The sequence below is a fragment of the Penicillium canariense genome (genome assembly GCF_028826845.1).
Source record: "Penicillium canariense strain IBT 26290 chromosome Unknown utg000006l_segment0_segment0, whole genome shotgun sequence".
Classification (NCBI taxonomy): Eukaryota; Fungi; Ascomycota; class Eurotiomycetes; order Eurotiales; family Aspergillaceae; genus Penicillium; species Penicillium canariense.
This window is the reverse complement of record NW_026622733.1, coordinates 2,192,106-2,214,677: the sequence shown is the minus strand read 5'-3', so window position 1 is coordinate 2,214,677 and position 22,572 is coordinate 2,192,106. Positions and strand designations below refer to the sequence as shown.

Here is a 22,572-nt window from a genome sequence, read left to right as displayed (position 1 = left end):
ATTGGATAGTTCCAGCGAAGGACAGTCCCAGGTTACTTGGGTAAGCCAGTGGACGACGTGCAAATCTGGCTCTATCAATAAGTACCGATAATACACCATGGGAACTGGTATCAACAAAGAGGAACGAAATTTACTTCTCTATATTGCTCAAACTGGATTGAATGCAATCACTTCCATTTCCACCCAGGCTTCACTCTCGCCTGAACTTGGAGTTTCGGCTGCGCCAATGTCCAAACGAGCATGTTTACCGTGGATACGTGCAGCTTAGTTTATCGTTCTGTCATTTTTATGTTGTCCTGGAACTGACCCAAAGTAGAAAAGCTTTTGCTGTTCTGATAAACAATTGATTGAACTATCAATTCTCTAAGGATGAAATTACAATCAGGAAGACACAGCAGGGAGAAGTCCAAAGACCCTGAAGTTTTGACAAATTATGCTAGCATGTAGTCCTGCGATTAGACTAAGAGAATTATAGCAAGAAAGGCGCATTCCGACGTCATTCTTTTAAGACCCATACTTATCCCGGCAACGTCTGTCCCGCAGTTAATCAGCTCGAATGTGTCGCGCCACCGACGCTCCGAACGCGAGCAAGGGATGATGATTAATCGTAGAACTTCGGCCGGGATTTTTCCGTACACACATCTCTAATATGTTCCTGTACGGTTGCAGAGTGTTCAACTGATTCAATTTGGCATGAATTATACCTACTTTTCCAATTTATGTAGACCTTGTCAAAACACGTTGGCCTGCGAGATCATCTATCCTGTCAATTGGTACGTAGGAAGAAATGCGAAAATTCAGTACTCTTTGAGGAGTCTATGGAGACTATAGAAAAAACAAAGACGATCTAACCTGGGGAGAATAATTTAGATGTTAAGTTGTCAGAATGGTGGCGATCCCGTTCCACACTTGCCCAAAGTGGACAAGCCTGTCCCGGACCCAAAGACCCAAGTGGCATGCCTGCTGAGCCGAATCAGCTCAGCATCCATTCAGCTCAGCATCCCCGCACTTCATGACAACACGGATCTGGAGCCTCACGATATTTTTTCTCGAGGGTGCCTTTCACCAAGGTTATTTATTAGCCTCGCACGCTTGGTGCAATCCAACTCGGCTACGATAGGTGTTCCAGACCATCCCGACGAGGGTGGCTTGCTTACTCCCTTCCTCGGTCTTAGCTCTTCGGAGTTGGCTCGAGATCTGCATCAATCTCTTCTCTGTCGGCCCGAACATTCTTGCCGTCCTCTTTGACTCATCCCCACGCGTTTGCCAGTGATAGGCCATCTTCATATCTTCCGCCCCCTTCCGGCGCTTTGCACTCAACATTACTAATCTATGGGACACATGGGCTTCTATTCGAAAGCAAGACAGCCACGGCCTAGCATCGATGACCCCTCAGTTAGGCCGCGCCGGCTGGCTCTCCTGAAGGCGGCGACTATCAATCTGCTTATGCTCCAATGTCTCTTCCTGGGGCTTTTCTGCTACATTTTCGGCTCTCTCTTCCAACAAAACTCGCATATTCACAACATCAACATTCTCTTCGTTGATTATGATGGAGGTAGCATAGGCACTGCAGTCCGCGATGCTTATCAGCAGGTCAAGGGACCGAGTTTTCCGACTCTGGATGAACGATCTGCACTGGTGTACCCAGGGTCTGACTCCATTGATTCTGCGGTGTGCAACATCAAGTTTTGGGGTGCTCTGTCTATCACAGCAAATTCATCGAATCAATTGACTGCGGCTTTTGGAGGTGGATCTGCCGCCGCCTCATACAACAACAGCGATGTTCTCACCATGGTCTGGAACGAAGTGCGCTACCCGACAACGGCTGACTCTGCGATCTATGACAAGATGGCCACCCTTGCAGAAGTGGCACGTGTCGCCTACATGAAGGCCAACGGGCAGCAGGCCATTCAATTGGTCAACAGCTCAGACCCTGCTGCTATTGCTGCATATTCCAACCCTTGGACTTTGGCCTCCGTGAATATCCAGCCAACCTCGCAAGGGTCTCGTCTGATCTACAACACGCTTGTCATTATCTTGATTTTGATCCAAGAATTCTTTTATCTGGGTTATGTCAATGGTCTCTATCTGCAGTTCAATCTTTACATATCCTTGAATCCCCACCGGATTGCGATCGTGCGCCAACTCATCTCAGGAGCCTATACCTTTGTCGGATCCTTGTCTACAGCAGGCGCGATATGGGCTTTCCGAAGTGGTTGGCATGTAACCGGCAATCAGTTTGTGCTCACATGGATGGCGCTCTGGCTCTTCGCGCATCTGAACTTTCTCGTCCTTGATGTTTTCACCGTCTGGATATCCCCGCCCTTTGTGCCGATGGCACTAATATCGTGGATTGTGTTGAACGTTACATCCATTCTTCTTCCATTTGAGGTGTCCCCGGGCTTCTATAGATGGGGCTATGCCTTACCCGCGCACAGCATTTTCAACGTGCTGGTTGATATTTGGTCAGGCGGCTGCAACCCGCAGCTCTATTATGGACTACCCGTTCTCTTTGTATATGAGATATGTGGTCTAGTGCTTAGCTCAATCGGTGTTTACAGGCGCTGCCATTATGCCGTGATTAAGCAGGAGAAGGACGAGAAAGCCTATCATGAGCGCGTCATGGCCGCAATCGCGGAGCAGCAAGCCAATCAATTGCCGACGGAGGAAACGGTGGAAGATTCCCAAGAAACCGGAACCCCCGATAGTGAGCTCGAGGAAAGGGGTGTGCAAAGGCGTGGGACTCTGACCGCAATCCCGAATGAAGGAGAAGTGATGGAAGCCATTCGACGTGAAATGTCGCGGCCGAAGACTGAGACCTCCACCGGCCGAACGAATAATGGACCCTGTTTCGATCTGCCTTATGGCGACTAGGCAGGTCCGGAGAAATACCCGACTGGCTTGTTGTGGGCTTCTGAAACTCATGTTCATGATTATGATTGATAGCTAATACCCGACATTCCTACTTCTATTCTACGGATCGAATAGTCTTCGTCATAGCTCTGTCCAACTTGACCTAGAAATTGGATCGACCTACCAGACGATCTATAAAAAATGAAAACTTTTAATTTGAAGATGCATTATATTCATCGTTCAGATGGGATATTCAATAGAGAGACTTGCTGCCTCAAGGCCAAAATCAATCTATTTAATACACATAAAACCACATCCCTCACGTGCCCGCTCGCAAGCTTTCTTCAACGCCTGCTCCTCGGTATCTGTCCACTTAACACTCAACTCATCCCACGGCTTGCGCGCATTGAACTCCTCGCGATACTTTCGGTGCATAGCCTGCAGTCGGCCGACCTCACGTGGGTCGCCGGTGCCAGAGTAAACGATGAATAGCGTGCAGGGCGGTAACGACTCGTAGATGCGAGTGATATCCGAGACAGTGCGGGTGACCGTTTCGACAAGGCTGTTGTCCGTAGGAGGTGATGTCATGCTGGTCGTCGGTGTGGTTTCTTCCGGGGGGGGATAAGAGTTGTGGACTCGTTGGCGTTATTTGCATCTGGCATGCGTGTGCACCAACCCCGAGTAAGTTCAAGGTTGCGAAGACGCGCCCAGGTGAAGTCGACGCCACCGCCTGGGATGGATTTATTGGATTCGTCGCCTTTGACAACGGATGCGATCCCCTTGACCACATCATCGTCATCGCGACATCCAATAGAAACGGTGGCTTGGGAGCCGAACCCGCGCTCGGGGTTTCCCCAGTCAACAACGGCACCGGTCCGTCCGTCGCTAGGGTTGCTGGTCTTTCCATGCTTGATTGATCGACCAAGACGACGGAATATACTTTCGTTGGAGGCGTCACTCGTGCCCCAGAGCTCGCCCTTTTCACACTTCAGTTTGACAAGGTCGAGCACAGCCCGAGCGTCTTCGACCGAATCATGGCCAGTCGTTCCCTTCTGAATTTCCTTGTTCAGGTATTTTTGGGTCAGCCACCTGAGACTGCACTTCAATGGCGGGCCACGAGGATGCGGATAGATATGGGCAGTATCGACGATAAATGGATGGGTGATTTTTAGTGCGGTAAGATCAGAATTGAGGGAGTGTCCGACGAGAACAGTACGAGGAGTCAAGATAGTCAGCAGCTTTTGCTGAATGTCGGACAGTGTGGTAGTGACTGGATCGAGCATCTCCTGTGTGATGCCGGAGAAGCGAGTGAGGTAGTCGACGATCGGCTTAGCAGGCTTCACCAATTCATCAAGTACAACCTCGCCATCCCAACCAACCATACTGATACGTGTAAGTTCCGACTGACCACCTTCTGTGAGACACATCTCACAGTCGAGAGATAGTACATTCCGGCCTGCGGTCATGCTGCCCTTTTCGATCTCGGCATCAGGCACGTCACCCGCCTCCAGGGTGGGGATGAGCGTATCCACCCATCCATGCTCCGTTGACTGTTCCGCTTCACGACGTCTTTGCAGCTGAGATGCTTTCTCTTCTTCTGAGGTGAAAAATGCCGGGTGAAGAGTATACTCATTCTCGCGTAAGTCCTCCATCGTGCTGAGAAATCTCGTAATAGGGGTGCGTTTTGGCACAAAGCTCTTATCCACTTTGGCAGGTCGTGGTCCTTTTCCACGGCCATTTTCTTCCTTTGACTTTGGCAGCGATGATAATAAGATGGCCTGCAGAGGCGAATGCACCTTGTTGTACTTGCTATCACCGGGGGCTTTGACGGGCCAGATATGCGGGAACATGTTGCTCAAAGGTCGCAAGGGCTCAGGCAGGGAATCGGAAGAAAGAGGGCGAGGATTGAATCGCGGTGATCGGTCTTCAAGAGGTAAACCATGCTTCCATCGCTCGAAGTCGGCGTTCTTGGGATCGTCCGCCGTCTCGTCTGTCGCTTCTGGTTGATTCGCACCATCCTTGTTCTCATCGGTTTGCTGAGGCCCCAATGGCAGTGTACCATCAAACATTCCAATCTCCAATCCAGGAACCATTAGCACGACAACCTTGCGCATGTGCCCAGAGTGTTTGATCGAAATCCATTGGGGTGCGACCCCATCTGCGAAGCAGTAGAGCAGCAAGCCCTGTAGGTCTGCGATCCTGATTGATGACTGCAATTTCCCTTCCACATATGTCAAATCTGGATATTTGGTCTTTTCTCCGTCCACACGCTTCCTCTTGGTGCTCGGCTGGTGTCCATCTTTGGTGATCTGCGATATCTCGGGGGTAGCTTGGTCGGAGCTCGGCGAGGCGCCGTTCAGGCGAGAAAGGGTGTCTGCAACACCGAACCCATTGCCATTAGCATCGGCAACGGGGTCGGGATCGCCGTCCTCACGCTTTCGTTTGTTGTGGCGTGCCATCTCCTGGTGCTGGGACTGGGATCGGACGTCGCAAAGTCTCAGAGAAATAAAGCATTTAGTCACGTGTAGATACGCGATAAGAACCGAGGTTATCGCGATAAGGCAGTGTAATTTACAGCCGCATGTGTCGTAAATTACGTGTAACCCGCAAACGATCTGATAACAGACGATCGGCGGAAAATTCGCCTCGTCACGCCATCGACCTTCTCATCCCTCTATACCCTTAGAACGCATCGCAGCCTGCATTGTCCCAAGTGATAAGGCATATATTCTTCCAGTACCTATTTGTGCCAGAATAACCGCCAGGCAGCCACCTTCGATCGACTTTTCCTCTTTTACTCCTTCCCTTCGACCTCGGGAAACCCCTCAACTACCTACCCCCACAACCATGTCGGCCCTCGCCGAAATCACCTCGGAGGCCGACTTCACGTCGCACCTGGCCTCGCTGTCGCCATCCACGCTACTTGTCCTCTACTTCCACACGCCATGGGCCGCGCCATGCACGCAGATGCGCGCCGTCCTGGAGGCCATCGCCGGCCAGTACCCCGCCACGTCCCCGCCGGCCATCTCGTTTGTCAGCATCAACGCGGAGGAGCTGCCCGACATCTCGGAGGAACTCGACGTCACCGCGGTGCCGTTTGTCGTGCTGATGCGCGGTGGTCAGAGACTCGAGGATATCAGCGGAAGCGATGCGGTTAAGGTCCGCAATGCTATTGAACGCCATGCTGGTGGCGCTGGACCCGTCGACGGCGGACGAGCGAATATCCCCGCTGCTCTCTCGGCTACGCCCCGAGAGAACGGCCCTGATGTTGCGACACAGCCGCCGGTTACAACATCCAACGCACCTGGTCCTGCGGCCAACGCCACGGATGTCTCGTCCGCCCCAGCTCTGACTCCTGAGCAATCAAAGGAGGCTCTATGGGCGCGCCTGGATCAGCTCGTTAAGGCTGCCCCCGTTATGCTATTCATGAAGGGTACTCCTAGCTCGCCGCAGTGTGGTTTCAGTCGCCAACTTGTCGGTATCCTGCGAGAGCGCAGCGTCAAGTACGGCTTCTTTAACATCCTGGCCGACGAGGATGTCCGACAGGGTCTGAAGGAGTACGCCGACTGGCCCACATTCCCGCAACTGTGGGTGAGCGGGGAGTTGGTTGGTGGATTGGATATTGTATGTTGCCGCCTCACTGGTATTTGATGATTACAACTCTTGCTAACTACCTTACTTAGGTCCGCGACGAGATCGAAAACGATCCGAGCTTCTTCGACCAGTTCTCTGTCAACAAGCCTTAGGTAGTTGGTCCCTGCATAATACCCCCATGACCTACCTTAAAAAGAAAATGTCTACCTACGATGATATACGTTTTTCCTTGATATGAAAAGACATTACAATTTCAAGCCATTGTAGTTCAAACTTTGATTTAGTAGATGGCCCGTGAATGCCCAGCTCTGGCCAGAGCAGTTTATGTAGCTTATCCCCGGTCTATTTACAATGACTGTCTTGAGGCATACTGGAGTGAGACCGCAATGCCACGAAGCGAAGACAATGCTCTTCGCTCAGAAAGAGGCCACCAAGAACCGATATATAAAGTTATGCAAAATCAAATATCACAGACCACTCCCCTGTGGAAGAGGATTTGTACGGATAAATCCATCACACTCATGCCGGAGATTGCTCAGACACCTTCACATGCTCAATGTGTTCAGGCTCCATATGTTGACCCTGCAAAGACGGACCAGCTTCTGCAAGGGGCCCAGCCTCCTCAACAGTCTCCCGACCCGCTTGCAAGCGAGCTTCTGCGAGGGCAATCCTTGCCTCCGTCGCTGAAGTCTCTGCAATATTCCTGCGGAGCTTCTCAAGACCCGCAAATGGATCAGCGGCCTCCCATGCAATAGGCTGTTTCTTTCGACAAACAGCATAGCGAGACAAAAGCGCATCTTCATCCACATATGCACCGGCTAACCACCGCGAGCCACTTGTGGTATTGAACTTTTTGCGGGCATGAACAATGCGACGGTTATTAAAGATTACGCACTCGCCAGGGTTCAGCTTCAGTTGGAAAATTGAATGTTGGCCCTCCATGAGCCGGATGAAGTGTTTCAGGGCACGCTTGAGGTCCCTGAAGCCTTCAACACCAGTGCCATTTTTCCCCTCGTATGAAGGTATGGCTGACTGGAAGGGTGGCGAGTAGTTAACATAGCGGAGGTCCTTTGTCTTAGGATCGAGCTCGAAGACAGGCCGGGTGTTGTGATATTTGTGTTCATCATGTGCATATTCGTAGCCCAGGTGGCGACGAGCGAGCGCCTTGTACTCGGTAGGGAACTCGTTCTGCATGATTTTGGCGGCACGGAAAGTATCAGCGAAGAGGGACTCGCCTCCCTCGCATGAGTTTTCCAAGCAGTGCAGCAGCTGGTAACCTGGGGGCTCGTTCATGTACATTAAGTCCATGTGGAAACCAAGAAACTGATTTGTGTAGGCAACGTTCTTGGCCTGCGGCACGGTTCGGACATCCCAGGTCTCTCCATAGAAGGTATTGCGTAGAGGGCCCATCCGGGTTGCGATGTGCGACACCATTTCGCGCGAGTCAGGAACGTTCTTGACGAAGATCAGGCCCAGACGGGAGAGGTTGCGCATGGCCGCGGCGAACTTGACATCATCCTTCATATAATCATCATATGATACCCAGTGTTGTAACCGCTCCATCAGCGAGCTCGTCCACCGGAGAGGCTTCATGTTCTGGGACTTTTGTTCGTGAGGGTCCAGGATAGGGTTCTGGAGGTACTGAATGTGCCAACGAGATTTATGATTATTTGCGTAACCGGGAATATCATTCGCCCACTTAACCTCTAAGTGTTCTCCATCCCATCGCACAACGGAAGGATGAGTGTCCTTGGGAATATCGCTCGTGCGGAAAGAGCGTTGCTTCGAGTGCGGATCCACGCATTTAGGGCACTTGCAGAGGTCGCGTAGGTAGTAGAATGGCAGGCTGGCTCGGCCATGGTTGGGAGAGAACAGTGTTAATCTGTCCCAGTGTAGGTAAGCTTCGGCGGGCTTCACGATTTCCATCTTGGTCGCAGAGGCTGGCCGACCTTTCGAGGCGGCGCGTTCGACTCGGGTGACAGAGACGGGGTGGCCGTCTTTATCAATCAAGCGGCCCTTGTCAATCGCATTGAACAGGACCGCTTGGTGCATCAGACGGGAAAGCGCATCCTCGTCAGCTTGGCTCCGTTGGACCGAAGTAACAAAACTGCGCCGTGCAGGGCTTGCTAGGCCCCGCGAAAGCCGTCGAAATGCAATGAGGGAGGTCAGACGCATCAGAAAGGGTGAAGAGGAAGAATGAGACAATTGACCCCTTCGATAGAGGAAGAAACGGAAACAAGAGAGGAGGGGTTGCAGGCACACATGTGATATCCCTCGACCCCAGACTCCGCTAGTAACGGGGAAAGCTCGCCAGTTCGGGTTACTGTAACCGCGTAGACTGACGGTACCCGTACAGTGTCTGCCGAGGCTCCAGTCACCTGACCTGTTTGCTGTAAGGTACCATTGTGATGCCTTTTTTACCGGGCGCCAAGGCACCAAATTCTTGACTTACGTAAATCAGCGCGCATAACATTCCAGTTGCCACCGGCTAAATAAATAAAAGATAACAAACCGGAAACCGGAAACCGAAGAACCACCATGGATTCCTCCGCCTAAGAAGCCGCCGTTTACACAGACATGTCAGCCGGGGGCGAGCATCTCAAAGATGAGGGCACCAAGCGACAAGTCGTGCTGGCCGGCGGAGCCGCCGGGCTGATTTCGCGCTTCTGCATTGCGCCTCTGGACGTTGTCAAGATCCGCCTGCAGCTGCAGATCCACTCACTGTCTGACCCGGCGTCGCATCAGACGGTCGTTGGACCTGTGTACAAGGGGACGCTGTCGACGATGCGAGACATTGTGAGGCAGGAGGGGATTACGGTACGTTCGGTTTTCCGGTCATGATGGTTGAGTCCACCGGACCCAGAGATCGCCATGTGGAGGCGGGACGTACTAACAAATTCTGGGGAACAGGGTCTATGGAAAGGCAACATACCTGCAGAGATGATGTATGTTTGCTACGGAGCTCTTCAGTTTACTGCGTACCGAACTACCACCCAGGCCCTGGCGCAGTTGGGCCCATACCGACTCCCTCAATCCGCCGAATCCTTCGTCTCCGGTGCCGTCGCTGGAGGAATTGCAACCGCGACGACGTATCCGCTCGACTTACTACGTACACGTTTCGCAGCCCAGGGGCCGGAACGCATCTATCGCTCCTTGGGGTCGTCCATTCTAGAGATTGCACAGCACGAGGGTCCCGCGGGTTTCTTCCGGGGCTGCACGGCGGCGGTGGCGCAGATTGTACCATATATGGGACTATTTTTTACGGCATACGAAGGCTTCAGACCAACAACGGCAAAATGTGAATACTTGCCGTTCGGGACAGGCGATGCTGCCGCGGGTGTCCTGGCTAGTGTCATCGCAAAGACCGGTGTATTTCCACTGGACTTGGTACGGAAACGTTTGCAGGTGCAAGGCCCAACACGCACAAGATATGTGCACCGCAACATCCCTGAATACACTGGTGTTATTCAGTCGATTACCTTGATCTTGCGCACGCAGGGCGTGCGAGGACTGTACCGTGGATTGACCGTCAGCTTGCTCAAGGCGGCGCCGGCGAGTGCCGTGACTATGTGGACCTATGAGCGGGCTCTGAAGCTTCTCCAGGAAATGGAACTGGCAGTATTGGATTGAGAGGTTGCTCATTTATTTGCATACGCTGGTCTTTATACATTAGCATGGGATGGTGTTCGCCGGGGATCCTCTACAGGGTAATATTTTTAGATAATAATTGAATTCTGCGCCACATTAATCTACTTGTTCTACTGCGGTGCTGATATTCCTCGCGTGTGAGGCGCAAGTCCACCATGCAAAATCAATGCCCTGGCGTTGGCGTGAACTAAAACAAATACCATAAAGTGTATGATCTGCGCTTGGAGGTGTCCGCCAGCGCCAGCAAGCGGGTACATTGAACAAATTCATCAGCAAGACATTTAGACCAGGCCAAATTGATTCAACGCTTAATGTTTGCTGTAAAATGAACCAAGAAATATATATGCTAGTTATTGGTTTTGTCATGGAGCGGGCAAACTGCGAGTATTACATAATAGTAGACGACCTAGTTAGTTAACCGACTACTAGTTAGGTTAGTGAGTTATCTAACCATAATTGACAAGCCTAGGTTAGCGAGGTTGTGATTGCTAAACTTAGTTAACTAGTTAGTGCCCCTCCTCCCTTTCTGCCTAATTCTACCAGCCCACGATACGTTCCAACCACTGCTCTGGGAGGGAACGAACTGAGCATGAATTCTAAGACAAAAGTGAACCTTGTCCCCTGGGACCCCCAATCCTCTACACATCGGCAATGCCTAGTCAAGCAGCGAGATGAGTGTGGTTGGGACCAGGATAAAGTCGAGAACGTCTGGAAAGAATCGCAGATCAGCGGATGCAAATGTATTTATTGGATTGTTAGTCCTATCAGCCCCAGAAAAAGCTTTTATGACCAGCACGCTCAGAGATGACTCCGTGGCAAGGTAAAGTCTGGGGAATTTTGCTGATGCTCTAGTACGAAGGTCTTGCCTCTAGATGATCAAGAAGCATTCAACCGGATGAGAGATGTGCTTCACGTATCAAAGGTACGTTCTCATGATCCAACGGACTAAGCAATCCAATACTAAAGGCGTATAGGGAAATGAAACACTCCGCGACACAGCTGAATCCATCAACGGTGTGCCTCGAGAGCCATCTCAGAAGGAATTTCTACCCGTCGGACACATCTCGTTAGATTCAAAGAACCCAGGCGTAGAAAAAGTGGGACTTGACAGTTCATCACCCGGCCTATTCTGGGTTAAAACGTTTTTTGTGTCGGGTGCTTTTCAGAGCAAAGGTGTCGGGCGGGCTGCAATGGACGAAGTGGAGTCAATAGCCGCCAAGCAGCCATTGCTAGCAACAACACTGATGCTGGACGTCATCCCCGGGGAGGACCAGACAAGGGAGGAATTTGCTCTGGCGACTTGCGGAAGCATTCCCAAGGTAGGCAAAGCCCTACCATCTGAAAACTAGCGGATATAATTGTCTAATTGGAATCTGCAGTTTACTACTGAGGAGTGGTACCTTCGGAGGGGATATAAGCCTTTGAAGACGGTGCAGAACTTTTATGATGTGATGGATCGGAATGGAAAGCCCTGGGACATGAAGACAGTTTTCATGAAAAAGGATATTTTGTGAGTAGCCGTAATGGTTATTGAGAGGTATACTGCAGCAGATCGGTTCACATATGAATTAGAAACACAATAGACGTTCGACCGTGATAAATGGTTGCTATTCTTACTGCCGGCGCGAGGACTACTTGTCGAAATTGGCTACACCACCTGTATGACCTAGCTAGCTACAGCCCAGCTTTAGTTGGCTTATTGTGCAGATGCTTCATTATCCAGCCCCATCCCCTAGTTCTACAATACACACTCTTGATCCATTGGTCTACATGTTGCTAGGCGTTACCCTTCCGGATGCGCCCGACAACTAACTATAATTGACAAGCATACGTTAGCGAGTTTTTATTTTCTAAACTTAGTTACCAAAACATAAGGCAAGCAGTCTAGTGTGATCTAGGCAATGTGTGCATTCCCAAGCTGAGCATCGGAGCATAAAAGCGGCCGAGATATTTCCATGCGCTCGCATTCCATGTACACAAAATTGGAATCCACAAAGCATCCCTTAATTTCACCACATTTGGATGGCTTGTTATCATCAAATTTCAAGTAATCTCTGTCTCAGGGATCCTCTGTTCCCGAACCACGACGAGCTCAGGAGACGAGATAGGCATTTGTTGGTACTGGGAATCAATATACATGGTTTTCTTGCCTGCAACTACATAACATTTGAGGAGTCCTCAGCTACCCTCTTCATCCTCCTTAGCCAAGTCCCCAGATCAAAGGTGCCATCACTCAAGTCTCTGACATTGCCGACAAATTTAAAAACATAACCAATGTCATCCACTGGCTCATTCCCGTCGGTATACTTGATGCGACACGGGTCGGCCCGATAGTTGTCCGTTTCATAGCTGGCAAGCCTCTCCCCATGCTCTTCTGTCTCGACATGATAGACAGCCCCATAAACAACGTTTTCTGGGCCATCTAGGAGAGCGGGATACTGGCCCCATAGCTTGCATTCGTAGCCTGTAATGGTGCCGGGTCGAAGTTGTGGCTCGGTTACCAAGCCAAGGACATCGCGGAGCATAGCGGGATCAGACAGAGTGCCGTAGAAGAAATAAGGGCCGGTGGGTGCAGCGAATGGATCCGTATGAGATGGTGGCTTTTCGGGTCGGAAGAAATAGCCAGGAGGAGCAGACCTCAGTTTCATGACGAACGGTGACACTTTCGAGCTTGGATGTTCGGGTGGAGGAGGTGGAGGCGGAGGAGGAGGGAGAGGGGGCAGAGCCAGCGGCTCCCTCGTCTCCTTGGTTGTCAGACATTTTTTCGGTTGACAGGCAGCAGGGTGTCTACAGGTGGAGGTGAGAACCAGCCGAAGATTGTAAATTCGATACAAGCTGCGGTCTCCATCTCGGTGTAGAGGTACAATGCAGCAGATCGGGTCGCATAGGGAATGGAAACACAATCGACGTTCAACCGTAACATGGTTGCTATTCTTACCGTCGCCGCGACTACTTTCTAGTTCCAAAATGAAGCCGAACTAGTTATCCAATTTAAATGATTATTACATAACTCAAGTCGGGAGACAGCGAAGCACAAAGCGGGGAATTTTGGAAAAAACCACAGCAGCAACACACACTCAGAAAACAAAACAACAAATTAGGCACATGCGTGGAACAAAAGCAAAGCTTATGAACAAGACATCGAGAATGAATTGACAAGGTATAAGAAGGAAACAAAACCAACGCTGATTAACAGGCGCAACATATGGACTCCTTTTATTTCTTGCCGCCCAGACCCAAAGCATCAGTCAACCCGCCTAAGCCGAGGCCGTTGATCAACTTATCGAGTCCCAGGCCCCCAAGGATGCCGTTCAAGAGACCACCCAAGCCGAGACCATCGAGCAGACGGCCAACCAAGCTGAGCACACCATTTAGCAGGAGACCAACGGCAGCAATGATCTGGAACAACGGCTCGGAAAGAAGAGCCCAGAGGGGGTTTCAGCTTCTTCTTGGCGTGAGGCATGTCGGCAATGCGCTTCTTGCCGTTGTCAATGCACTTGACTACAGTCTCGGTCAGCTCCTTCAGCATATCGGCCAGCTGGTACTCCTCGGGAGTGGCATCGCGAGTTGAGGCACGCGCCTTGGCGGTCGCGGCGATGCGGCCATCCGGGTCGAGGGCGCGAATGGAGCCGTTGCACTCCTGCAGGATGCGGCCGCCCTCTTCGATCAGAGGCTTGACATCCTTCACGAGCTTCTCCTCGTCGAGCTCGTCCTTGGGGGTGCGGTCGGCTTTCTCCAGGCGCTATCCAGGGAAAACCGTGTTAGTGATGCCAGATTTCTATTTCCCAATCCTTCTCGGGGGTCAACTTACATCGGTGATCTGCTTGCACACGGGCTTGACCTGGTCCAGAGTCTGGCGCAAGATGTGGCACATCTTCTCGGCCAGTTGGCGGTCGCTTTCGGCCTTGGCCTGAGCCTCCTGCTCTTCGGCAGTAGGTCCCTCCTCCTCAGGCTCTTCCTGGGGAATGTTCTCCAAAAGAGTGCATTCACCAAGCTTGTTGCCATCGTTGTCGACCACGAAGCCATTGTCGTCGATAGTTTTGCCAACCAGAGTAGCCAAATTACCAGAGGTAAGCTTGCCGATGAGGTTGCCATCAGCATCACGCACCTCACCCTCCTTGTTGACCTTGCGGCCAGCCATAGGGTTAACGTCGCGCTTCTTCTCCTCGGGCTCCCAGCGTTCGGCCTTGCCGATGGTGTTGCCGTTCTTGTCGACAACGTCGCCATCCTCATCGACCTTGCGGCCAATTAGGCGCTTGGCGTCGCCTTCAATGAGACGTCCGATGATGCGGCCGCCAGCAACGACGACACCGTCCTTGGCAACTTCGGCATTGTCAAAGCCGTAGAATGGGCCCTCGGCCTTCTGCTGCTCGGCGCCCGGGATCAGCTCGGCACGACCGATGACTTGGCCATTGTCGCCCCAGATCTGGCCCTTGCCGTTAACCTTGCGGCCAGCAAGACGCTTATCGCCCTCGACGATGCGACCGAAGACAGCACCGGTGGCTGGATCAACGACGTTGCCGCTCTTGTTGACGACCTTGCCCTCGAGGATAGAGAGATCGATTTCTTCGGGGGCTTCCTCCTCTGGGGGCTCATAGGGCTCAGCACGACCCTTGACATTGCCGTACTTGTCGGTAATCTCGCCATCCTCATCGACACAGCGACCGCGAAGTTTCTTCGCCTCACCTTCAATCAACTTTCCGACAATCGCACCTTCCTCATCTTCGACGAAGCCGTCCTTGTTCACAACAAGGCCTTCCATGCCGGCGAATGGACCCTCAGGCTTACTCTCAAGCTCGTCCTCGGGGATAAGTTCAACGCGACCGACAACCTTCTTGCCATCGTAGATCTCGCCGTCCTCGATTTTCTTCCCGGCGAGCTCCTTGGGGTTGCCCTCGACCACGCGGCCGATGGGGAAGCCCTCTGGGCCGATCACGTAGCCGGCCTTGTTGCAACGCAGACCGTTCATGACAGAGACGTCAGGGGCCGGCTCCTCCTCGCGCTCGGGCTCGTTATAGCGCTCGGCGCGGCCAATGACGCTACCATGGCGATCGAGGATTTCACCGTCCTCGTCGACACCGCGACCAAGCAGCTTCTTGGCGTCGCCGTCGATCAGCTTGCCGACACGGGTCTGGTTCTCGTCTACGATCCAGCCGTCCTGGCCAACAACGAGGCCCTCGAGACCGGTGAAGGGTCCTTCCTCGTCCTTGTCGTCCTCGATTGGGAGGGCCTTAACCTTACCGATGACATTACCGCGGTTGTCCCAGAATTGCCCCTTATCGTCAAGGGTAGCCCCGAGTCTGGCCACCTTCTTGGGGTCACCTTCGATGAGCTCACCGACGGGCTTTCCGGTTTCCTGGTCAATCACATAGCCACGCTTGTTGCAGGTGAGGCCTTCCAGGGTGTCAAGTTCGGGAATGCGCTGCTGGGCATCCTCGGCGGCGTCGTCGACAGCGCCTTGCGCATCCTCGACGGCGTCTTCGGCGGTATCCTTGACCTCGTCCTGGTCAGGCACGGCATCGCCGGCCTGTTCGGCAGCGTCGTCAACGGCATCCCCGGCGATGTCCTTTGTCTCGTCGACATCGGGAGCCGCATCACCTGCCTCGTCCGCCACATCGTCCGCGGCATCCTCAGCCTTATGAACAGCATCGTCGGCCTGGCCCGCGACATTATCCACGGCGCCCTTTGCTTCGTTAAGAGGCTGGTTATCTTGGGCATCCTCGAACTGATCGTCAGCTTCGTCCTTGGCAGCATCGGCCTTCTCAGTGACGTCTCCGACACCTTCTTGGACGTTTTTCTCCTGCTCCTCGATGGGAAGCAGCTCCACGCGACCAATGGCATCGCCATCATCATCAACAATCTCGCCATCTTCGTTGAGAGTGTACCCAATGAGATCCTCAGGTTCACCCTCGACGATCTTGCCAACAACCTGGCCAGCAGAGTTCTTAATCACGCCGCCATCAGAAACGGGCAGGCCCTCCAGCTGGGCCAGGTCGGTGACCACATTCTTGGTCTCATCAAGCTTCGACTGAGCACCGTTGGGGATGTTTTTAGCTTGGTCAGTCACATCGTGAAGAACATCCACGCGACCGATGAGATCGCCATCCTCGTCGAGAATCTCGCCGTCATCTCCAATAGTCTGGCCAACCAGGTCTTCGGGATCTCCCTCCACAACCTGGCCCAGTGGGTTGCCGTCCTGTCCCAAAACCTGGCCGCCATCACCAACGGCGAGACCCTTCAGCGCAGAGAGGTCGAGTGGAATGTTATTGGTGACAGTCTCAGCTCCCTTTGAAGCGGCATCCTGGGCCTTTCCAGCCAGGCCCTCGGCCTTCTTGGTCAACCCAGAGCCGGCTCCTCCCAGAGGGGCAGCAGACCCTGAAGCCTGGGAGACAGCATCATCGGGCGGAGAGGCAGGGCGGCGCTGTTCGGAGGATGGAATCTTCTTCTTGGATTTCGGCGAGGGGGTTTCGGGAACCGAAACATCGTCCGCTTCATCTCGAATTGGTTCGGGCGCCTTCGGGGTGAGTTTGCGAGGTGTCTTCTTCGCGGACTTTGAGCTTGGGCTGTCCGGGACGCTGGGCTTGGAGGCAGCGCTCGAGCCGGAGCCTTTGCGCAGCTTGGCAGGGGTGCCGGCCTTCGAGCCGACCTTGGGAGGTGCTTTTTCAACGGCGGACATGGTGCTTGGTTGTGTCGCTAACTGTTTTGGCTGTGGTCAGCGACAATCCAGCTTTCAGGTAGCACGAGATGAACTAACAGTACAGCCGGTCGTTGAATCAGATCAAGGGGGAAAAAAGTCGTAACTGGGAGGAAATGATATCGTGAACCTTCGTAGTATCGTGGCAGTGGGTAGGGAAGATATAGTACAGAGCAAAAGAGGTGATAGGTAAGGTTTTGAGGTAATGCAAAGTTGTTCGTAATGATGGGAATTCAAAAGAAGTATTAAAGTATCGTGGAGATGGTGCTCTTTTAAATGAACTCAGGGATTCTGATATCATCGAGCTCCCTCAACCCCCCCCCCCCCCCCCCCCCCAAGCAATCTATATATGCGGCCGCGCATCAGGTACAACCTCCACAGAGCCTACTACGTCATGGCTACTGATATCATCGCCAGCCCTGGCCCTTCCAATCCCTGTTAATCAAGCTGTAGATTGATCCAAAGTATGTGCATAGTGCACGGTCCAGTAGCAGCAAGACGAGGAAGGTGGGGGGGGGTGCCACAGAGCCACAGAGCCACAGGGCGACCGTTCGAATCATCGCTGGCATCATAATAGCGGGTCGGGCAGCGGAGCTATTCAATGGCATGGCGCCTGGAGGCAGTCGATCCCTGTATCTGGCAAGCCAGTACCGCAAATAGGATCTTTGCATTGGGGGTGTGGCTAGATCGGGGCCGTGGCAGAATGGTGGAGGTGGAGCACAACGTGGTGGTATGAAGTATACTAATATGACAGGGAAGAGCGACGGTGGTAACCCCATTTTCTAAGACATTAAAAATACTTCTAGTCGGCAGGACTATATCTTGTATTTTATATTGCGACCTTTTGCTAAGCCTATTCGACATGCTGATGATGCTGCCAACCATAACGACAAATCTTCTTATATTGAATGGACTGTTAACCGACCTGGGTTTGAACAAAGCACACGCGTACTGAACAATGACTTGCTGTATCATACAGTAGAATGGCAGGTGGAGACCTGGCCAGAGACGAGCTTGACTGGTTTTCGACACGTTGTGAGCCACGGAAGCAGGCCATGTCGCACCATTTGGATAAAACATGCACGGACGAATCAGAGTGCTCTATAGGCGTATACAAGGGGCCCTTGCTCCATTAGACCCGCATTTAGTTTGCCTCCTTCCATTGTGTCGCGCTGTCACCCCCTGTCACTGTTCCTGTACTGGAGCTCATGACCATATCATGTCTGGTTCGCTTGCAAGGCTCGAACATCGATTGTGCGGTATGCGGCATGGAGTAGCCAGTCCCATGCCAGGGCTGAAGATGAGGGATCATCATTACATCAGATGTAACTGTTGAGAGGCTGGGGCTGTGGCTGTCGGGCGGTGCAGATATACACCCCTGCCCACTGCTCTACAATAGGGACTTGTTGACTTCATTTGTCTAATTTGCTGCCTAGAGATACCTGCTTGAATTGTTCAAGATGGAATAAATCTGTTTCCGATATATAGAACGCTACTTCCTTTTTTCTTGCTTACATTGGCGCTGATAATGAGCGACAGCAAAACAAGTTGTAGTATCGAATGCTACCTTGAGCCTTCCCTGCTGACGGGCCAATGCATGCCACCTAGATCGTATGGGCCAAGGGATCCCCTGTCGGCAGCGACACGACTGGTGGATGGGAGGGTCGAGCACCCCCAAAGCCACCGGAGTCTCAGCCGGATGAGATCATGATCGATCGGGGCGATTCATAATTTTTAATCTATTTGGGTGGAGCCGTCAGCCACACAAGTCATGGCAGGCGGCAACTGATATCATCGGGGCGAATTCAAGGCAGCGTGGGGGATTCAGCTCGCCGCTGCTTTTTGGTTCCCCCCTGCTCATTTCTATGGTTTTCAAAGGGGCAAGTGGCAGTTGTTTTATGGCTGGTGTCACAATTTCGGAGCCGTGAATGACGTCCGATGGGCGACCGTTGCTCCACGCCGCGTGGACTGACCCGCTCGAAAATTCCCCGACACCTGCCAAATCAGAGTTTGGCCCTAGTGCCAACGGCGTGCAAATCAAGTTTTTCTGGGTCGTGCATGGTGCGCTTTGGGGTCCTACTGTAGCGGGAAACTGGGGCGACTTTGTTCCACTTGATGCAAAGGGTGGATACTGCGGTACAGTCTTGAAGGTCCCACTGAAGAATGCATGTCGTCCCGTGTTTGGGCAATTGTTTATTCGCATCTTCAGGCATTGACAATCGTCACGATGCTTTGTGCGCACTTCATTAATCAGCCCTCGGCTATGTATTCGTACCTCATCCTATCTCGCTCCGGCTTGTCACCCCCGACAAGGCTGTCGAATGCAGGAAATGTTCAAAAGGAAGAACAAAAAGAAAGACAAAATAGGCCTTCGCTAATACAGCAGATCATATCTCCAATATCCCTCCTCTCTTTGTATTCCGCATCAAGTGCGTCACCTCCTTGAACCTCTTCCCAGAAGGCAAGCTCGTTTAGCTTGTGCATTGAACCCACCTCTAGCTGGATTCTACATGGACCTTTCTCGGCCTCTTCCCTGTCGGAGAGTGCTACAAGAATATTAGACCGCACCACGGGGAGCTTCCGCAAAAGAGTAGTCGGAAGCTAGCAGTGGTTCCATAGTTGAATGGGATTCGGCCAGTCGACAGCGCCCATAAATCAACCGATGCGATAAATCGCCCGCGCAATGCTCGGCGAAATATGCAGATTTCATCAGCGGAGAATTATCTCTACTATCTTCATATGGCGCCTTCCGCCATTTTGTTAGATCGAGCGTCGCAGGCTAGGCTGGAAGCCAAGGCCGTGGGTTGGTGGATCTCGTTTCGAATGCACGATCTGGATCGCTTCTGGTCCGATAAGGCGTTTCCCAACAAGGTGGCGGATATACTCCATCGTCCACTCCTGGTCTCGCTTGTTGGTAGTCTGGACATCGCAGCTCACATTAGCATGCCGTCAGATCACGCAATCATCCCGTACTGACATCGTTGACTGGTGCCAGGAAGTTTTCGGCGATCCCCGGGGTAGGAACTTGAGAAGCGGCGACTTCGAGGTCATCCCTGGGGTTGACATCCGCGCTCTTCACGCCCGATGGGTCATCGACGATGTTGGCGGAGTCAATTTCGCCGAGCGGAAGCATCTCGTAGTTCTCGATGGCGTCGTTGGTGGGAGAATAGTTGCGTCGGAATTCCAGCATGTAGCCGGCCATCGGTGCGCCTACAGCCTCGATCAGGGTTCCTTGGTCTGGTGCCCCCTCGGCAGGAACAAAGATCGAAAAGTGCGCCCGCTGAGCTTCGGCATTGCGGGATGCTATGAGGTGGATGGTTCGACGTGTCATAAATGGCAGATTGAGGGATGGTGAAGAAGCAAGAAGACGGGCTGCGATGCAATCTTGAATCTATGCAATTGACGTAATGGGCCCCGGGGGCAATCTCCCCACTGCGGGGTACCCCAACATGGCGAACTCCGAGATGGTCAAATGCAGTCGCTCTGGGAGTGGACAATAACTTATGAATGATACCTAGTACTTCACTTCTGTCTGCATTCTCACTTATATCTGCCTCTGGGTGGAAACAGGAATGCCTGCTGGCTTCCATGGTGCCTTTGTTATCGACATATATCTGTTGAGTCTTTGTCGGTCGGCATGGACAATTCACCCAAGATAAATCATCAAACCACTCTCATTTGTAAATGCTTCCATTTAACAATTGGGCTCGGGTTCTTTCCTATTTGATACCGGAAAGATCAAAGAGGGAATGGGCCGTTCTTAGGCAGATGATCTAGACAGAGGAAGACTGCGGTCGGCTAATAGGTGGGCGTCTCTCATAGTCACAGTCCGGGCGGTCTACTGTAGACGGCACGTTACCGAAGTCAACAGCAGTTCCCGCAAAGAGAAGAATAATCGGGCCGATCCCCGGGTTAATATGAGGTCCTATCGCCCTGTCCCTTGAAGATTGTGTCGGGGTTTCGATTGGCCCAGTCGGCAACCCCGCCTCCCCTCCAAGAGATAAGCCTATCATCAAAAGACACCTCCATGCGGCCGTGAGGGGTCGCCCCAATTGTCCCTGCATTTCTCCTCCTTCCCTCATCCTCCAGTACAGTGTGACATCTTCTTTCAATTTTGACCATGGCGAAGCCATATCCTTTGTGGTGGGACGGTAAAGAACAAAACGGAGGACCGGACCAGTGAGTGTGACAAATGCGACCTTATCGTGGCCATTCTAAAGGAAGCAAGCAGAATCCCTATTGAAGATCCGGCTACGGGAGAAATATTTGCGCAGTGAGAACGCATCAAATTCGGAGTTTTGGCCTCGGAACTAATGTTGACAGTTGTCATGCCGCGTCGGAAGAGGATATTGAGCATGCAGTCCTTGCCGCTCAGCGCGCATTCAAGTCCGGCGTTTGGGCTCGTGCGAGTCGGCACCATCGCGCCGATGTCCTTGAAAAATGCGCAACACTGCTCTCGGACGCTCTACCGGAACTGATCGCCCTGGAAACAAAGCAGACAGGAAGGGCCATCAAGGAAATGAATGCCCAAGTTCCTTCCTTGGTGAGATGGTTCAAGTACTATGCCTCTCTGCTTCGGGTTGAAGAGCGAGCAGTCCTTCCCACTTCCGGGAAGCTACACAACTTTATTGACCGAGTGCCCTTGGGGGTGGTGGTGCAAATCACCCCGTTCAACCACCCCCTTCTGATTGCGGTAAAGAAGGTGGCCCCGGCCCTTGCCGCTGGAAATAGCGTCATTCTCAAGCCAAGCGAGTTGACGCCCTTGACCTCGTTGGTACTGGCAAGAGTTCTTGGGCAGGCTGGAATCCCGGCAGGGGTGTTCAGTGTACTCCCAGGATATGGCGCAACCACGGGCAAGGCCCTGGTGTCTCACCCTTTGGTCAGAAAGGTAGATGTCACCGGTGGCACTGCTGCAGGTAGAGCAATCGGGTCGATTGTGGGCGGAAACCTGGCCAAATATACGGCAGAACTGGGAGGCAAAGCCCCGTTGCTCGTGTTCGAAGACGCCGAGATTGACGTTGCTGTAAATGGAATTGCATTCGGAAGTTATATCGCAAGCGGCCAAACCTGCATCGCCAGCACGCGAATTGTCGTGCACAACAGCATCATGGATCGCGTCTTACAGAAACTGAAATCCAAGGTGGAGGGAATCACGAAACGGATGGGAGATCCAAGCAACCCGGATTGCATGATGGGACCTCTGATCTCGGAAAAGCAACTTCAGAACGTCGAGAGACTCGTCAACGACGCCGTGGCGGGTGGCATGGCCGTCCCACTCATTGGGGCTAAGCGAATGACGGGAAAGAGTGCGCTTGATGGATTTAACCTTTCCAAGGGTTACTTCTACGAGCCCACCGTACTCGTATCTCATCAGGGGTTCAATAATATTGTCAATACCTCTCTCTGGCGAGAAGAGGCATTTGGGCCGGTCGTCGTTGTTGTCGGATTTGACATCGAGCAACAGGCCATTGATTTAGCAAACGACACTGAGTTCGGCCTGGGGGCTAGTATCTGGACGAAGGATCTTTCCCGAGCCTTTCGAGTCTCGGAACAAATTGATGCGGGCATTGTGTGGGTGAACACCCATCATCGCAATGACCCCAGTAGTCCCTGGGGAGGTGCGAAGGCGGCAAGTGGCGTTGGAAGTGAAAACGGAATCGACGCTTATCACGCATACACGACGACAAAGAGCACCATTGTCAACTATGCGATCCCAGAAGAATCACTTGCGACAGATGATTGGTTTGGGGAGGGACCTAAAAATGTTAGATACGGCTGAAGCA

General features: G+C 52.5%; 11 protein-coding genes across 11 annotated transcripts; 6 read left to right on the top strand and 5 right to left on the bottom strand.

Annotated features, from left to right (window-relative positions):
- Positions 1–1,341: 1,341 nt before the first annotated feature.
- On the top strand, positions 1,342–2,874 carry N7482_008770 (SNG1 family protein; the record flags this gene model as incomplete). Its single annotated transcript, XM_056690894.1, has 1 exon — positions 1,342–2,874. The coding sequence occupies one exon, from the start codon at positions 1,342–1,344 to the stop codon at positions 2,872–2,874; it is 1,533 nt and encodes a 510-aa protein (XP_056540659.1).
- A 270-nt stretch (positions 2,875–3,144) lies between these two features.
- N7482_008769 (RNA exonuclease) lies at positions 3,145–5,312 on the bottom strand (the record flags this gene model as incomplete). Its single annotated transcript, XM_056690893.1, has 2 exons — positions 3,145–3,488; positions 3,530–5,312. 2 exons carry the CDS (start codon positions 5,310–5,312, stop codon positions 3,145–3,147), a joined length of 2,127 nt encoding a protein of 708 aa, XP_056540658.1.
- A 388-nt stretch (positions 5,313–5,700) lies between these two features.
- On the top strand, positions 5,701–6,599 carry N7482_008768 (PICOT family protein; the record flags this gene model as incomplete). Its single annotated transcript, XM_056690892.1, has 2 exons — positions 5,701–6,477; positions 6,537–6,599. 2 exons carry the CDS (start codon positions 5,701–5,703, stop codon positions 6,597–6,599), a joined length of 840 nt encoding a protein of 279 aa, XP_056540657.1.
- A 367-nt stretch (positions 6,600–6,966) lies between these two features.
- On the bottom strand, positions 6,967–8,622 carry N7482_008767 (putative Gamma-butyrobetaine hydroxylase subfamily; the record flags this gene model as incomplete). Its single annotated transcript, XM_056690891.1, has 1 exon — positions 6,967–8,622. One exon carries the CDS (start codon positions 8,620–8,622, stop codon positions 6,967–6,969), a length of 1,656 nt encoding a protein of 551 aa, XP_056540656.1.
- Positions 8,623–9,024: 402 nt separating this feature from the next.
- Positions 9,025–10,077, top strand: N7482_008766 (thiamine transporter TPC1; the record flags this gene model as incomplete). The annotated part of the gene is made up of 2 exons (XM_056690890.1): positions 9,025–9,264; positions 9,358–10,077. The coding sequence occupies 2 exons, from the start codon at positions 9,025–9,027 to the stop codon at positions 10,075–10,077; spliced, it is 960 nt and encodes a 319-aa protein (XP_056540655.1).
- Positions 10,078–10,638: 561 nt separating this feature from the next.
- N7482_008765 (Acyl-CoA N-acyltransferase) lies at positions 10,639–11,609 on the top strand (the record flags this gene model as incomplete). Its single annotated transcript, XM_056690889.1, has 3 exons — positions 10,639–10,849; positions 11,070–11,414; positions 11,475–11,609. The coding sequence occupies exons 1-3, from the start codon at positions 10,685–10,687 to the stop codon at positions 11,607–11,609; spliced, it is 645 nt and encodes a 214-aa protein (XP_056540654.1). The 5' UTR covers positions 10,639–10,684.
- A 642-nt stretch (positions 11,610–12,251) lies between these two features.
- Positions 12,252–12,743, bottom strand: N7482_008764 (gamma-glutamylcyclotransferase family protein; the record flags this gene model as incomplete). Its single annotated transcript, XM_056690888.1, has 1 exon — positions 12,252–12,743. The coding sequence occupies one exon, from the start codon at positions 12,741–12,743 to the stop codon at positions 12,252–12,254; it is 492 nt and encodes a 163-aa protein (XP_056540653.1).
- Positions 12,744–13,311: 568 nt separating this feature from the next.
- On the bottom strand, positions 13,312–16,771 carry N7482_008763 (LEA domain protein; the record flags this gene model as incomplete). Its single annotated transcript, XM_056690887.1, is given in 3 exon segments — positions 13,312–13,494; positions 13,505–13,837; positions 13,907–16,771. The coding sequence occupies 3 exon segments, from the start codon at positions 16,769–16,771 to the stop codon at positions 13,312–13,314; spliced, it is 3,381 nt and encodes a 1,126-aa protein (XP_056540652.1).
- Positions 16,772–18,717: 1,946 nt separating this feature from the next.
- Positions 18,718–19,005, top strand: N7482_008762 (uncharacterized protein; the record flags this gene model as incomplete). Its single annotated transcript, XM_056690886.1, has 1 exon — positions 18,718–19,005. The coding sequence occupies one exon, from the start codon at positions 18,718–18,720 to the stop codon at positions 19,003–19,005; it is 288 nt and encodes a 95-aa protein (XP_056540651.1).
- A 544-nt stretch (positions 19,006–19,549) lies between these two features.
- On the bottom strand, positions 19,550–20,120 carry N7482_008761 (uncharacterized protein; the record flags this gene model as incomplete). The annotated part of the gene is made up of 2 exons (XM_056690885.1): positions 19,550–19,708; positions 19,767–20,120. The coding sequence occupies 2 exons, from the start codon at positions 20,118–20,120 to the stop codon at positions 19,550–19,552; spliced, it is 513 nt and encodes a 170-aa protein (XP_056540650.1).
- A 799-nt stretch (positions 20,121–20,919) lies between these two features.
- Positions 20,920–22,568, top strand: N7482_008760 (aldehyde dehydrogenase; the record flags this gene model as incomplete). Its single annotated transcript, XM_056690884.1, has 2 exons — positions 20,920–21,062; positions 21,113–22,568. Coding segments are annotated over 2 exons (1,599 nt in total), but the record flags the coding sequence as incomplete, so codon positions are not given.
- Between the last annotated feature and the right edge of the window lie 4 nt (positions 22,569–22,572).